Source organism: Sceloporus occidentalis, unplaced genomic scaffold (assembly GCF_023333645.1).
Source record: "Sceloporus occidentalis isolate IW3139 unplaced genomic scaffold, rSceOcc1.0.p SCAF_33, whole genome shotgun sequence".
NCBI classification, from domain to species: Eukaryota; Metazoa; Chordata; class Lepidosauria; order Squamata; family Phrynosomatidae; genus Sceloporus; species Sceloporus occidentalis.
Genome location: NW_028317013.1, coordinates 9,166,348 through 9,182,909, shown reverse-complemented (window position 1 = coordinate 9,182,909; position 16,562 = coordinate 9,166,348). Strand labels below are relative to the sequence as shown.

At 38.3% G+C, this 16,562-nt stretch overlaps 1 protein-coding gene across 1 annotated transcript; it reads left to right on the top strand.

The window, feature by feature from the left end:
• Nucleotides 1-347: 347 nt before the first annotated feature.
• On the top strand, nucleotides 348-13,221 carry LOC149298410 (N-fatty-acyl-amino acid synthase/hydrolase PM20D1-like). Its single transcript, XM_089487574.1, has 13 exons — nucleotides 348-543; nucleotides 1,615-1,701; nucleotides 2,925-3,157; nucleotides 4,647-4,733; nucleotides 5,046-5,179; nucleotides 6,203-6,322; nucleotides 6,961-7,036; nucleotides 7,145-7,206; nucleotides 7,541-7,619; nucleotides 9,982-10,053; nucleotides 10,228-10,393; nucleotides 11,662-11,761; nucleotides 13,092-13,221. Exons 1-13 carry the CDS (start codon nucleotides 348-350, stop codon nucleotides 13,219-13,221), a joined length of 1,542 nt encoding a protein of 513 aa, XP_089343700.1.
• The last annotated feature ends 3,341 nt before the right edge of the window (nucleotides 13,222-16,562 follow it).

Here is a 16,562-nt window from a genome sequence, read left to right as displayed (position 1 = left end):
ATGTGTTGCTGTTAGGCTTTGACTTCACTATGGAGGGTGGAGGAGGAGTTTGCTGCCTGTGACAGTCACGTGCAAATGAAACTACAACTCCCAGAATGCATAGTTACACAGCAATGCTGTAGCAAGCCCCAAGCAAGACATTTCGAGCTTTTGGGGGAAGTTATTGTATTCGGTCAGTTACTACCCTGACTAGAGTAATGCCTACCCAAGGCAACAATTGTAATAGTAAATATGTTTTGCAGACTTATCTTTTAGTACCATGTGACTACAGAAGTCAAGTGACCTGCTGATATCGCGCAGGTACTCTTGGCTGGATGGGAGCTGGCTGCACACCTTAAAGCTTTGCTATGGACCGGGTGAACTGTAAGGTTCTGGTGGGACCCCTGGTGTGGTCAACTGTGGCTGGGTTGGGGCTTTTAGTGGCAGTACTGCTGATCAGGACTTACACCCTTCCTGAGAGTGTGGGGGTCTGGGAGAGCGAAGGAGCCCCAGGAGCTCAGCTTGGGGAGGATGAGAGAAGACAACTGACAGAAACTCTGAGAGGTCAGTGGATCATGAATGTGCTCATAAACTCTATAGTAAAGAATCCCATCAGTCAGAGCATGATGGTACTTCTAATGTCAGTAAACATCTACCATAGCCGTTCATACCATAAACTTGGTCTGACATTAGCTTGTGTGTTTTTTTTATAATGGAAGATGTTATAGTATAGGCAATATAACTAGCACATGTGGAATGCTCACCGCCGTTCATTTTTATCAGTGTTTTTATATAAGCATTCATCTCTGGACAAATCAGTATGAATAGAGAAGGCATGATTTTTGAAAGGGTTGTGGTTATCAGTGGAGCATTTATTACACTTCTGACTTACTGGATTCTTTCATTTACCTGTGATATTAAGAGACTTCAGATATGTAAGAAATTAGCGTAACTAAATAGTCATGAAAGCTATTTTGTGCTAGATTATCCCTAAAAGGACACCCCACTATAGAAGAATACATAACAACCCCTTTACTATGGGTGTTGCACACCCAAAAGCCTAGAGCCTTTTTTTTGTTTGTTTTATATGTTGTTTTAGCTATGATTCCCATTTTGTTTATTTTTACTGTACCCATGCAAATTATTCATCATGTTTCAAGGGCAGATATGGTGGCAGGAAGGTGGTCCAATTAAACTCGCATGTGCCCCGGGGTCTAAATAGAGCGCTGCATGCAACGTTCAGCAGAGCCATCAGGTGCAAGGAGGTGCATCCAGCCAACTGCATCCCCTGACTCTTTGTTTTAAACTTTATGCCAGTTAATTTTTTCACCCTGTTGTTTTTGGCTGATATTGTACGGACTTCTAGGGGCTATTAGTCCAGCAGGCAGTTTTAGAAGTAGACACCATCGTCTTTCCCAGTTTTTTATGTTTTTCATAACAGTTTGTTTACTGGCACTGTAAAATCACTGGAGGTCTTTGATTCAGCATTCACCGCCAATGCAACTCCCAACCCTTACCCGCTGCCTCTTTCTAGACCTCCAAACACAGTTGTCCCAATTTGGACATCTGAAATGTTGACGATATGTATCGCGATCTGCAATCTGATATAGGTATTCCTTTTCATGGTTTTTCTAGGTGCAATTCGCATTCCCACTGTCTCTTTCTCGGAGGATCATCAGAACACCACGGCTCTTGCTGAGTTTGGAGAGTATATCAAAAAAGGTATCAGTTCATTGCCAACTTAACTTGTTTTTCTAGTGCTCTCAATCCATACAAGCATACATTTGGAAAAGTAGTAAAGACTACGGAATAACAAGAAACTTCTCTTGATTTATTGTGTTTTCCACAAAAATGTTGTTCAGGTTATTCTGTAGGTTGTAATAATACAAAGAACAGATCGCACCCAAGTATGGGGCATTATTTGTTTATTTGAGGTGCTCAATAATCAGAGTACGATCTTCAGATGTGAAAAGTTATTGTCCTAATAGGAAACTCATCCCAGAGGTTCCAGAGCCAAATCATTCCACACTGAAAAACCATCCCTGAAGACATGTTGATTCATATCAGTCTAGAGAATGTTAAACATTAATTTTTATGGCTTTCTGACTCCAAAGATATATTAAGATAAATTAAACGGTCTATATAAAATGTAGTAAAAATTTGACACTTTTGTCAATCTTCCAAGCACTGTCCATCCAACTAAAAACTGATAAAGAGCAAATTGTAAATTCATCCAGGTCAGCGTCAATGACTGCCATCACGACGACACTGAGCAAACCAGGGATTCATGGTGGAATAGCAAGGTGGATGATTGTTTTTTCAGAATAGGTCATTTCAGAGTTCTGGAACAAAGTTCTATGGACAGATGAGTTTAAATTCATAAATGAAACTATATTTAAAGAGTTGTGCACACTGACCACTCATTTGTACCATGAGGTGTTGACTCACTATACAAACATGGTTTCTTTTACATTGGCCCGAGTTCCCTCTATTTTAACTCCCTCCTTTTGATCTCCTATTGAAAGTGCTCTGGGAATGTATCATGGTTAAGGCCACTGATTTTGGCTATTCCTAAATGGACATTTGAGCTTCATTTTTTAGCTGGTATATGGGGAGCCCTTTTGCATTATTTTGTAATGTTGAAATGTTAAAAAAAAAAAAAAAAAAAGACACAAGGCTATCAAGCTTAACCCTGCTGTTGATCCAGAAGAGGACAAATCACACACATTGATGCAATGCCCAATTACGCCCTTAAGAAAAAGGTCAGAGAAATTCTTCCTGACTGTATCAAAAATCTATCATTAAAGGGACAGACTAATATCACTGGCACTCCTGCTATAAAAAATGCATATCAAACTACTCTCGGCATACTTTAATATACATTCTTCCAACAAAAGAAACAAATGAAAGCCCTTACCTTTTTTTTTTTCCTCTTTCCTTACCAGTTTTTCCTCGAGTGTTCTCTTCTGATTTGATTAAGCATGAGGTTGTTGGAGGCTATAGTCATCTCTTCACCATTCAAGGCACAGACAAACAACTACTGCCATACATGCTTCTTGCCCACTTGGATGTTGTGCCAGCTACTCACGAAGGCTGGGAGGTGCCACCTTTTGATGGCGGTGAGCTTGATGGGTATATCTATGGAAGGGGAACCCTCGATGACAAAAACTCTGTGATTGTAAGTGTGAAATGCAGTTTTATCTTATTCATGTTATTCTATAGTTAACAAAAAAAAGGTAATCTGAACTTTATCCAATCACAGCCATCTTCTGGGGGTTACAGTGGAATTCTTGTTTATTTAGCTGTACACATGAATTAAAAATCTGTTGTGGCATCAACTGATCAGTGATTGTGGTGTTAATGGTGGTTCTCCTAACTAAATAACAAAACACACACAGGTACATTCATTTATTTAAATAGCCATTATTAGGTTGTCATACTTTTGGATATTCATTTATTTAAATAGCCATTATTAGGTTGTCATACTTTTGGATATGTGAGTTTCCTACCTATAGTTTTTACTCTTGGGCAATTATGTCCGTCTACCTGTGCAGTTTGTTGCTACTATAACCTACATGGGCTTTCTGGGCAGTCTATATGTATATACTGTATAACCGCACTCTATAGCATAAATATACTGTGACGGATATGACACAAATATTCATTTTCACAAAGTCTGCTGCCTCTGTTTAGATGATGGTAATTTGCATATACTCCAGAATGTTATGAAGAGTGATCAGATGAATTGCAATCAATTGCAAAGTCCCTCTTTTGCCATGAAAATCAACTTAATCCCAAAAACACATTTCCACTGCATTTCAGCCCTACCCCAAGAGGATATTTTGGGTCCATGGCCAGGAAACTCCCCAGACCTTAATCCCATTGAGAACTTGTGGTCAATCCTCAGTAAAATCTCTGATATAATATGTACAATTTAGTCTTTTTTTCAAGAGATCTAAAAAGCTGCTGTATGTTATACCAGAGTAAATATGTTTAAATATGCTGTAAAATCACTCCATAAGAGCGATTTTGTGCAGGTTTAAACCCTGGCTTGAGAAGGGGTTAAAGGTTGTGTCTTTAGTCCCCACAGGGAACACTAGCATTGAAAGGGTAAAAAAAAAGAAATTAAAAAATCTTCAACAGCATTGAGTTGGAAGTCAACTGATATCCTGGTTGGTAATTGTTAGTTAAAAACTTTTTTATATTATTAATGTTATTGGTTTTACTTTTTAAAAAATATTTTTACTTTTACATTTGTGTTACATCACTGCTATCTGATGACAATGTCTACCTGCGTATATTGCCCGAGATATTATGGTAGGTGCTGGCTAAAGTGTGCCCTTTAGCTAACGGCCCCTCTTGCCCTATGAAAGTTACCACCCTGACAGTTTATCTTAAATTAGATATCTTTAAATGGCTTCACTTGTCCTGAAAAGGTATAGGTTCTCCTATAGTGTAAACAGTTCATAAAGTTGTTACCAATCTACCTATAGCAAATCTACAAATATTTTCCCAGCTTTCGATGACAAAAAATTGTGCCCTGATTCCCAGTGCTCAAAAAGTTTATGCCAGTGATCACTCTTTCTAACACCTCTTTAGAAATACTTTTTACCATTGAAAATGTTTAATTACTAAAAGCTCATCGTTGGTTTCTTCGATTTTTCCAGGGAATTCTTCAAGCTCTTGAATTCTTGCTGAAGAGAGGTTACAAACCCCGTCGTCCCTTCTACATAGGAATAGGACATGATGAAGAGGTAATGTGTGAATACCGACAATTCTGTTGGGAGTATGTTAAAAGCTTAAATATTACATGTGGACCCTGAGGGAGAGAATGGCTTGCACAAAAATATGGATTTATTATTTCAAGTTAGTTACATAAAAAAAAGAATCTCAGAGCAGGAATTAGTGGGTAGTCAGGACATAACGAGAGGGATATGGGGATGTCCCTTACGGATCACTCGTATGACCCCGCATTGAATGTTCTGTCCAAATATTTTTTATATGTAGGAAATTCAGAGAGTGCTACAAAGGGTTCATCGCTAAACCCTCTCAAATGCCTTTTGTAGGTATCTGGACACAAAGGAGCCATGAAGATTGTTGAGAAGTTGCAGTCCCAAGGAATAAAGTTAGCATTTGTATTGGATGAAGGGCTGGCCGTCTTAGATGGTGTTATTCAAGGCATACGAAGACCTATTGCCCTGTAAGTAATTTGCTGCACATGAAAATAAAGTTACTATTGCAGATAAAATGACTCAACACTATGTATAGGGTAAAATGCCCTGTATAGAATCTGCTGGCTAATATGATATCAAATAATTTGAAAAGGCATGCCATGGTAAAGGTTTTAGCTTACGTTTAAATACCACTACAGATATATATCACTACCACTTTAAACTAAATCTGGATGCTTACTATGAATGTTAACTATAGTTAGAATGACAGGGCTTTTTATGACTTTGTGTTTCTGACACTGCTTTTTTTCCGTTGGCTATGATGTTTATTATATCATAGGGTGAACATTTGGACATACGATTAAAGTTTAATGTTCTCTTGGACTTTGCCATTATCTAGTAAAATGTTAAGATAATGGTTAACCCTTATTCCAGAGAAACAAGGTTTAATTGTCTATTGCTCAGAAGGAGCATTTTCAGTATTCTGTAGGTAGAATACTTGCTTTGAAAGAAAAAGTAATGGATTTCATGTTTTGCTGTACAATTACTGAGAGTACCGTATTTACTGACACAACAACATATTTTCTCCTTAAAGGGATACCTGGTGCTTCTGGTATAACTAAATTAAAATAGTTCCTTGTGAACAAATACACTGTAGAAATATCAATGTAGTTTTAATAAGTCCATTTAAAGATATAGTAGAACCAGCACATCAATGGGAAAGTAACATGTCCACTTTGAGGAACATGTCTCATGGAAACGTAGAATTTGATAGCAGATCTTTGGTATTTTCTTAGATTCAGTGTTTGGTGATCTCTTAGAATCAGAATAGCCATATGGCTATTCCATGCATGTTTAAACGTTCTTCGCTGTATTAACCTCTACTATTTTTGCTGGGAGGCTGTTCCATGTGTCCATCACCCTCTCAGTAAAGTAAACTAAAACCCTCTAGTTACCATTGTTAATACTAGCTGTAGTTTTATGCACAGCCTCTAGTCTGGTTGTTTTGCCACTCACGTTGACTTCTATATCATCATCATCGATATCCCCAGGGTTGGAACTACAGAGAAAGGTTCTATTACTTTGAACTTGACAGTTGACAGACAACCTGGCCATTCCTCCATGCCTCCCCCAGAGTCCAGCATTGGGATCCTCTCTGCAGCCGTGTCCAGGTGAAATCACACACTATCCTAAGCACACTCTACATGCCATTCTTTAGTTTGTATTTTATGTTTTCTAAAAAGCATGCCACCTGCAAATGACAAATATGTTATAGTTGAGTAGAGGTTGAATTCCTAGGGATCACTAGGGATATATGGGGGGGGGGGGGGAGACGTGAAGCTCCTCCATTCAAAGACATGGGAATTTTTGCTATGTAAGGTTCTATGCCTCATAGCCCCCTATTTGCCATTCTGCCCTCAGATATGCCTAATAGCCCTCTATATGCCACCCTGCCCCCCCAGACTCACCAATGTATCCCCAGACTGCTCCCCGTGCTTCAGACTCCCTGGTGTCTAGTGGAGGAGGCTTGTAGACGTCTGTGCGACGCATGCAGACAACCTCCACTGCTACCCGGCAGTTGCATCTCTCCTTATTTAGTTAAGGATGTGGAATGGTGTGATGGAGTCGGGAAGAGACTTTTATGTTTGTTTGTGAATTATACATTATCCATATTCTGTTTTTATGAACACTTTAGATCACTTTTATAATTGCATAAAGATGCTCCATTTAGGTAATTCTTAAAGTATGCGCATGCTACACACTTCCCAAATGTAATTTATCTAATTGCATTTCCCTCGCCGCTGTACAGACTGGAGCAGAATCCTATGCCCAATATGTTTGGTGAAGGCCCAGAGTCTTCCATGTTCGAGCAGCTTGCTGGGGAGGTAAGGTCTAACCTATACCTAATCACATAATGGAAATTTTATACAGTACATTGTTACACTTTGTATTTTGCAAACTCTACTAAAATAGAGCACCTTTCTATCTTTCAGTTTGTCTTCCCATTGAATGTGTTGATGGCAAATCTGTGGTTATTCTCACCAGTCATTAGCAGGTCAGAAAAAAAATCTTATCATAAATGCATGCTTTTCCTTTAAAATGCTTTACTTAGGCTAGCAGATTAAAATGAAGTTGTTTCTTAAAACGAAATAATTATACTTAAACAATATGCCCATAATTTCCTGTAATACGTAGCTAAAGTTATTATGCCTATATACAGTATATTTTTTTTCACTTTGCCTTGAACCTTTTTAGCTTGCATATTGCTTTACCTCATTAAATTGTCAACCTCATTAAATTGTACAACAATAGTGGAATAGTTGATGCTTTACAAAAAAAATGTTGATGATACAGTTTGCCAAAATTAAAATAAGGATTTTGAAATTTAGGATTCTGGAGCGAACACCTTCCAGCAATGCCATGGTTCGCACAACTACCGCCCTTACCATGTTTAACGCAGGAATCAAGGTGAAATTAGTCTTCTCGTTCTCTCATAAAACTCCTCCGTTGTGAAAAGATAGGGGAACCGTCAGTATGATGAATTTACAGTGATCATTAGAGCAACAGTTTATATTGATTTTCAGACTTTTTTAATGTGAGGATCCCTTCGTAACAACAAAGCATATTTGGGAAGTCTCACAGTGATGGTTTGTATAGTTTGTAGGAGGCATAGAGTGTCAACATACACCTTTTTAGGTCTGTCTTTACTCTTCAGTCAATTACTGACCAATAGTAATTTATATGGTCTGTTCATGGGGCACACGAACTCAGTTTCACAGATTGTACAGCAAGTAGGTATTGGTACAGGCCTCATGGGAAAAATGTCCCACTTACTGGTCAAGCAAGAGCAGGCATCCATTGGCACAGACTTCCTATACTATACTTTTGGGGTGCTCTGCAGAGCCTATTGATATTGAGCATCATGGGAATGGCATTGCACTACTTAAGGGATGTTTTGCATGGAGGTCCTTGACAATGGAGGAAAAGACCACAGCTCATATGACTTTACTAGGAATGAGTACCCCTTCCAGTGCTAAAAGAGATACATTCAGGCGGGATAAATAGTCGGAATAGCTCTTTGTGGGAAAGGAGCTGATTGAAATGAATCAAGAAACGAATACCGCATAGTCCAGAAAGCCCCCGCTACTCAACTATAACATCCCATACAAAAATAGAGCAAAGAACCATCGCCCATACATTAAACACAACCTATCTGCAACACACCAAATAAATATTTGGATTAGATACTAATACGTTTATTCTAAAACTGAAAATGTTCTGGAAACCATTGGATACTCAGAAGTAGTAAGCACCTAACATACTTGACTGATCAGCCAAAACGTTTCATCATGAATTAGTAAAAACTGCTGCTATTAACATGTAAAATCCCTCCACTGCTAATGATGTACCCAGGAGGTATGATGGATGACATTAAGTCCTTTTAATCACCCTCCTGCCATGTATACCAGGCCGCACAAAGAAAGACGGTGAGCTGTTTGGCATGGTCCTTCTGGACTTCTACAGGCCCTTTTCACAGTTTTCATATCTTTTTGTAAGGTTTTTTGCTCATCAATTGGTTATTCAGAGTGATTCTGGTGTACCATGGAGGCCCACCAATGAAGAGTGCATATTAGAATATTTTGTAATTACTTTAATATACATTTGTTACCTGTAAGTAAGAAATAAAAAGCCACTTGTAGAATAAGCTGCAGCACTGATGCCACAGACTACTGCCCTTTCTGAGGTTTGTTGTACTGGCATTAAAATTAATAATAGCAGTAAAAACAGAGTAGCGGGCTCATTCCACAGATTATAATGAATGTTTTTTAAATAGCAGCATAATATTAATTTAATTAACCAAAAACAGCACAACTGCCATCAAGGTGTTATGATAGTATTTAAATGCTCTAGTTGCTATGCTCAGGAACGCTTAGTAACAAGAAAGTCCCCAAAAAAGGTCTTGATCCATTTATCAAAATTCAATAATGATATAGTTAAATTTCAGTCATCCTTCCAGATCACCAAGGGGCTCCCCATATCACTTTCCTAGCGTACTGTTACATCTTTTGCTTTATTAGAAAAAAAATTGGCTTGCTAAAGCTAGCTAATCCATACATGTTCATTGACACTGTTCAAAGATGTTCTTATGTTTAGCCTGCTCAGACTTACCTTTGTTCGACATATAAACTAGAGAAGTGCCTTTGTGATGATATTGCTAAACTCATTAAGATGTTAATAGAAATGTGTAAAAAAGAATCTTACAAATCTTTGCGGATCTCATGAGTGCAGGCACCAGATTGGATTATATTGTCAATGACAATGGCTGGAATATGATTTGAGAAGTCACACTGAAATATTCCTGATGTGTAGCACATAGGTATGATGTCAATGGCGGAAAGAATGGCAGTCTTGGAGGGGTGGCTGGAGGTGCAGCACTTGGTCAGGCCTAGTGCAGCACCAAAGAGAAGTATGTTGCTCCACATAGCAGCATAGTAATGTACACAACAATGCTTTTAGCTGTATTATGATCCAGATCTAAGATTTATGTGAACTGAGGTTCACAATCCTGACACTCTCCCTTTGTACTAATTATCATTGTGCTAGAAAAAGGTTGTAGAACCTTCAGCAGTCCTGTTTATAAATGCTCTGTAATAAATATATAAATATAATAAATATATATTCTATGTTAGGTTATTTTCCGGGTCTCCATTTCTGTAATTCAATTTAAATTTGAATATCATTCTCTTAGTGCTTATGTCAATATCTAAAAAGAATATAGATATTCATTTGTAGTTTTAAGATACACAATTAATCCATTTCCTCCTTACAGTCCAATGTGATCCCACCCACCGCCAGAGCGACCATTAATTTTAGACTTCACCCTGCACAAACAGTAAAGCAGGTAAGAAAGTATGGGAGATTTCTTTATATGTCCTTTTTCCAATCCTATAAACATGTCCACCAAGGAGTTTCTTGCCGTTTTGATACACCATTTATATTTTAATAATCGCCTGCTTTATTGCTGAATACTCTGACATATGTCACAAAGTTAATTCTTTTCTCTTTGAAATACAAGGCACTTGACATTGTGAGGAACACGATCAGGGATGAGCGAGTTGTACTTTCTGTTGTAAACTCATTCGATCCCCTTCCAGTTAGTCCTTACGGTGACGAGAACTTTGGATACCAAACTTTGAAATGCACCATTCAAGCTGTGTTCTCAGGAGCCCCGGTAGCTCCAGGTGAGTCCGTTTCTGAATTATTATCCAGATGTAAAAATAATGGAAAAAAAAGATTGTATTGAGATGTTGCTTTTTCTTTTTTTACAAAAGAGTCATCAAATAAATGATAAACATGTCGAAGGTGCAGGAGATAGGAGGGGAATAAGTAACAGAACATAATTCTGTTCAATAAAACTCCATTTAACTGCATTTTAACACCTTAGCAAAATGTGGTTTATTGTAGCTTTCTTTAACCCCTTCAATCCCAGGGGTTTTTGGTACCTCACGTCCTGGAGCAATTTTGCCATTTTTGTCGGTTCAGCGATTATTCTCTTTTGCTGCTAATAGTGTACCCATGTAAACTATATATTGTTTTTTTTCAAGGAGAGATAGAGCTTTCGTTTGAAATGAGAAATTTAGTAAAAACTAACGAAAATTAGAAAAAAAACACCTATTTTTTTTTTTTATAAATGTTCCCTCTGAATCCTCATAAAATTAGGCAAAGTGATGGAAAATCCCCTCAGGTGTCCTGATTTCAGAAATACCTAATTTATATAGATTTTCCATAGTTTCCCAGCACTTATAGGGAACATACTATAAGGTGTACATTTTTTGTAGAATCTTTATGCTTATGGCAGACGGGTTTGGGGGTTGTGAATGGGGGGCAGGAGGGTTATACTGGGTAGATGTTGCGCTAGGGCAATGGGATGTAAATATATATAAATTATTATTTATTTATTTTATATATATATATATATATATATATATATATATATATATATATATTATTTTTTTTTTAAACGGTTAGAGGGACCTCTTGAACATGTTATTAATGCCTGCTTTCATGCCGGAAGCTGTTAGAGGAGATTGGACAGCAGAAAGCCGGCGATGCCGCCCTTTATACATCTCAGTGCAGGTTAATTGGATCCACCTGCTTACTTCCATCAATTAACCCCCTCATGCTGGGAATATAGAGCGCTCCAACCTGCCATTGATATAGACAGACTCCGTTACCTTGCCACAATATATATATATATTTATTTATTTATTTATTTTTTCTTGTGAATTTCTTTCACAAATATGGTGGCAATGATTTAAAAGCAATGCTGGTTCTTGCTGATATTGGAAACTTACAAATCAGAGTCTTATGACGCCAGTCAGTGCAAAGAATATAGGCTGCAAGTGGTTAAATAAACCCTAACATTGACATTTTTATTTTATGACTGGAAAGCTACTGCAAGCAATGTCACTGTTTTATCATAATGTAGAAACATTGTTTCTTTTTACAGGTGTATGTGTTGGAAATACTGACAGCCGCCATTTTGTGAACCTGACTGACAGCACCTACCGATTCAGCCCTGTAGTTATGAAACCTGAGGATATAAGCAGGTAGGAAGGTACCTTATGGTTACTTACAGCGACGTATTCTGACATAGTGGCGCAACTCAGTGGAATGTAGGGCTGCAACAACTAATCAGTAAAATCAATAATAATCGATAATGAAAATCGTTGACAACGATTTTCATTATCGATTCGACTATTTGAATCGATTTTTATCGATTATAAAAAGAGGTTTTTTTCAGAGCAAATGCTCTGAAAAACTCCTCTCCTTGTATAATCCGACCTCAAACAGAGATCGGATTATAACACTAGAATCCAGATCCCCCACAATGCTGCAGGGGACCTGGATTCCCCTCACTGTCAGCCGGTTCGTGTCGGTGCAATGCGCACAGACAACTTCTGTCTCTCCCCTCCACTTCCGCTGGGGCTTTTACGATGCAGCGCCAGCACATGATGTAGAAGCCATAGCGGAAGTGAAGGGGAGTAACGGAGGCTGTCTGTGCACATCGTGCATACCCCCACCGGCTGGTGTCAGCTAGTGGGGGTCTGCGCGATGCGCACAGACAGCCTCGGTTACTCCCCTTCACTTCCGCTGGGGCTTCTATGAAGCTGCAGTGGAAGTGCCTGTCAGCAACGGAGGTTCACAAGACACCAGGGTGTCGGGTAGAGAGCCACCCTCCCATACACCACTCGGCCGCCTCCCCCTCCCATACACCACTCTGCCTCTCTACCCGACACCCTGGTGTCTTGTGAACCTCCTGTTGCTGACAGGAGGCAGAGTGGTGTATGGGAGGGGGGAGAGAGGCAGAGTGGTGTATGGGAGGGGGGAGAGAGGCAGAGTGGTGTATGGGAGGGGAGACAGAGGCAGAGTGATGGATGGGAGGGGGTACAGACAGAGTGATGGATGGGACATAATAAATACATAAGTACAACTTTTATATTTGATGCTTTTACTTTTACTATTTCACATAAGGGAAACTGAAATCTCTGGTAGAACGAGAATCAGTGTTTATACTTAACCCCATGTGTGACCACTAAGTGGCAGTGTCGGGCCAGAGGATATTTTATGGGATTTATTAAAAAATCTATTCTTGTCTTGACATTTATTTGGAGTGTTGTTTGCTGAAAATACTCAGAAGACACAGTGTTAGCGTACGGTTTGTAAAAAATATTTTTAAAAGAAAGGAGGGAATAAGAACTTTTGATTTGTGTGTAGGCAGAAAGCGGGATTATTATGTCTTGTTATGTTAGATCTTGTTATTACCACGTGTTTTATAGCAAGAGGTGAGAAGGAATTATAATGTTGGGCCACACAAAGGCCCTTGTTATTTTGTACAGACATTTCTGTTTATTTTCGCCAATGTATGTATTCACACAGAATCCATGGACTGAACGAAAGAATTTCATTTGAAGGATTTGAACGTGTTGTGCAGTTTTATTTCCAGTTTATTCAAAATTCAGATTCAGACAAGGTACCCAGGTCTCACCGTGCCACCCATGAGCTGTAAGTCTGCAAGAGGAAAGACTGAAACCATCTAACCTGCGTTGAAAGGTTAAAACATCTGTTAAGGCTGCTTACATTATACCATGCAATACCAAAAAAAGCAGCAGTCTAAAAAAGTTAATGATTTTTATCTGCTTATCATTCTTATGGGTACTAGAATAATGTAAAAGATTTGGCCATCAAAACAATACATTATCTCTTTTCTGCAGAGATCCACTGGCTCAGTGGATAATACTGCAGCAGAAGAAAGTTATTCTTGTTACAAAATTTATTTCATTCACAAATGTAGGTACTGAGAAAATTGCCAAACATTTTAGGGTAAATCAGAATTTTATTGTAATTTTCAAATAATGCAGGGAAGGGGTACAGAAAGGAAAAAAGGGAGGGGAAGGGGAGGGAAAAAGAATCCATATAGGCGATACACAGTGCGCCAACGCGCTACAAAAGAAGGGCAATAACAGTGTACATGGACAGATCACACGCAAGAACACACGGAGTGCCCATACAGCGAAGGAACCACAGTCCGGAAACACAATGCGGAAGAACCATCCCGTGCACCTAGCTGGGCATAGCAGATATATGAGGATCGTGAACATTTGCGTAGAACATATGAAAATCGGAGTGAACAGCACAACATGCAAACAGAATTTTGGGCAGTATTGCCAAACATTTTAGACCTAATTCATCTTGCTTCCAATATGGCAATCAACATTCATCCTTTCAACCGCCTACCTACCTGCATTTGTATTCTTTGCTATAACTTTGTCGGTTTAAGAAAAGCATTGTATTTTATGACTTCCATGTCTTTAAAAATGAATAATAATAAAAAGCACTGACTCACCCAAGACTAAACATTTAGAACAGTAAGACATTTCACAGTAGATTGACTTACATGCATACCTGGGAACTCTCCGGGTCTGACCCAGAGATTTCCGGGTGAGCGCTGCTCCTCCGGTTCTCCAGGTCAAGACCCCAAGACCCGAATCCAATTAGTACAATTAGATTTTTCTTTTATGAGATTACTTGGCTACTAACATACTCTATATACCCTCCAACATTTGTGGTGCCCCAATGGTGGCGGCTTTGATGGGGGGGGGGGGCAGTCAGATTCAGGTCCTTAAAAGGAGAAAAGTAAAACTTACTGCTCCTTGTGAACTGTTGAAGCATAAATTCAGGATGTGGTGCCATATTCTGACTGTACACGTCAATAGGTCATGAAGCAGCCACATGAGGTCTCTAAAGTCTATGCCGCAAACACACCGACCACAGTCGATCCTACAGCTCAGTGGCACAGTTACAGGTAAATCTTTGATTACCCTAGTTGGCCCATGATTTTCACTGCCTAAAAAAATTGGCACTGTCCTGTACGCAGTGGGACATTTGGGAAATTTAAAGACATGAGAAATAAGAGTGTTGTCACATCATCCATAGTCGCCACAAGTTAATGTTCTAAATTTGTTCCTGTAGCAAACCTTACCTCCTTACAGAAGTCTTGTATGTGTTAGTGTATCCATGAGTCTTCCATTAACGAGGAAAGCCTCACATTTATTAGCTAAACCACAACAATGTACATAAACCTATTTATGGTTTAATTATTAAATTCTGCATTTATTAAAGTAGAAAATACGCACTCAAAGCAAATTTTATATATATATCTATAGATATATATATATATATATATATCTATATATATATATCTATAGATATATACATATATATCTATAGATATCTATATATAATTCCCTATAGCAATACTACAGAACTGCCTGGGGGGAAAAGAGTGTCCTTACACTCAAAGGTTTTAGAATGACAAGTATGCTGTGTCCCGTTAGTATGATATATAAAATCATAGCTGTACAATGACCATAGGCAGTTATGAGTCTAATTAAGATATAGTTTTATGCCTATTTTATTGCAATCATTAAATCTATTGTTACTATAGTAACATTTCAGTTGTGACCAGAACAATTATTTTACAAATTTGCTTTTTAACTTTATTTGGGAATTTGTGTTTGCTTTTATGAAATGCTGTAAAATAAAAAAGTGACATGAATTTTTATGTTAATTAGTACAAACAGCAATCCAGAAGTATAAATAAAAACTAATATAACAAATCTAATACTATTTAAATTCTTTTCTGTGAATAAAGGGTTTTTTTTTTCTCTCATCCGTTATTCTATTTTATTTGTCTGCGTCATAGTCAACTTAATGTAGGTATCTCTCCAGAGGGGGCCATGATCTATGCATGCTTTTGTTCCTGGGGAAACTTGCTGAACATAAGATTAAACTACCTGAGTTTGCAAGTGTGGCCGCGTGTTTCCCAACGGTTACTTTTTACACTGCAGCACCCAATTCGCTGCTGGAGCACCAAATCAGGTGACTTTGGGGTGCTATAAGCCAGCGACCCACCAGGCATTTGCCCGTTGTGCCAGATGACCAGGCCTGGTACAGAGCACTGTATCAAGAAAAAAACTAAACATTAGGTTAAGGGGTCCTTTCCCATTATGGATCAATATTGACCCGTCATATAGAATTATATATTGGGCATTAAAACTCATATATACAACTCAAAATATTATACAGTACAATTTTGTAATATTTTGATTAAAAATAAAACAGACATACTTAACACATGATTAATAAACTCAAAAGGTGTAATAATAACACTATTAGTTAAGTTCTTTGGGTGACTTAGTATTGATAATGATCTCCCTATGCAAAAAAACAAAACACCAATGGCCACTGGGAGGCATAAGAATTACTACATTTAATGGCCTAAGATTAACATTAATATGGAATTGGAAGGGAACCGTTGTAGATGGATCAGCTGTCCCTGCTTTACTGAACATTATTTGACAGATAACTCCTTTAACCTGGGATTACTGTGAGAACCGTTACGGAGTCACTATAATACCATTTTTATGGTCTAATAAGGATTTAAGAGCCTCAGGGTTCAGCCGCTTAGTCCCCAGGTATGGTAATTAGTCTAGAGAAACGCACACTTTTCAGAATGTGACGATAAGAAAGTACGGGCAATGATGCTTAGCACAGTAAGATAAATGAACAGTATTAGCTTTGTACAAGTAGTAATATGTAGCTCATTTCAAGAATAATAGTTCAAAACAGTAGTTAGCGTAGTAAGGGAAATACCTATTGTTAGTGGGAGACAGAAATAGATAAAAGCTGAGTACAAAGACACGAGTGCACACAAACAAGACAGGAAATGGCCAGGACAAGAAGACAAATATAAAAAGGATAGGATATGATGTGTTCACAGGTGCACAATTCATTACGCTCTGAACTTATAAGTGTGAGTCTTCCATTTCTGCGATATAAGATTCAAGA

Excerpts from the sequence above, each read along its gene's own strand:
- LOC149298410 (XM_089487574.1), top strand. The coding sequence starts at position 348 with ATGGACCGGGTGAACTGTAAGGTTCTGGTGGGACCCCTGGTGTGGTCA. Across the intron at positions 7,037-7,144 it reads TCGAGCAGCTTGCTGGGGAG|TTTGTCTTCCCATTGAATGT; the intron begins GTAAGGTCTAAC and ends TCTATCTTTCAG. Across the intron at positions 7,207-7,540 it reads TTCTCACCAGTCATTAGCAG|GATTCTGGAGCGAACACCTT; the intron begins GTCAGAAAAAAA and ends TTTGAAATTTAG.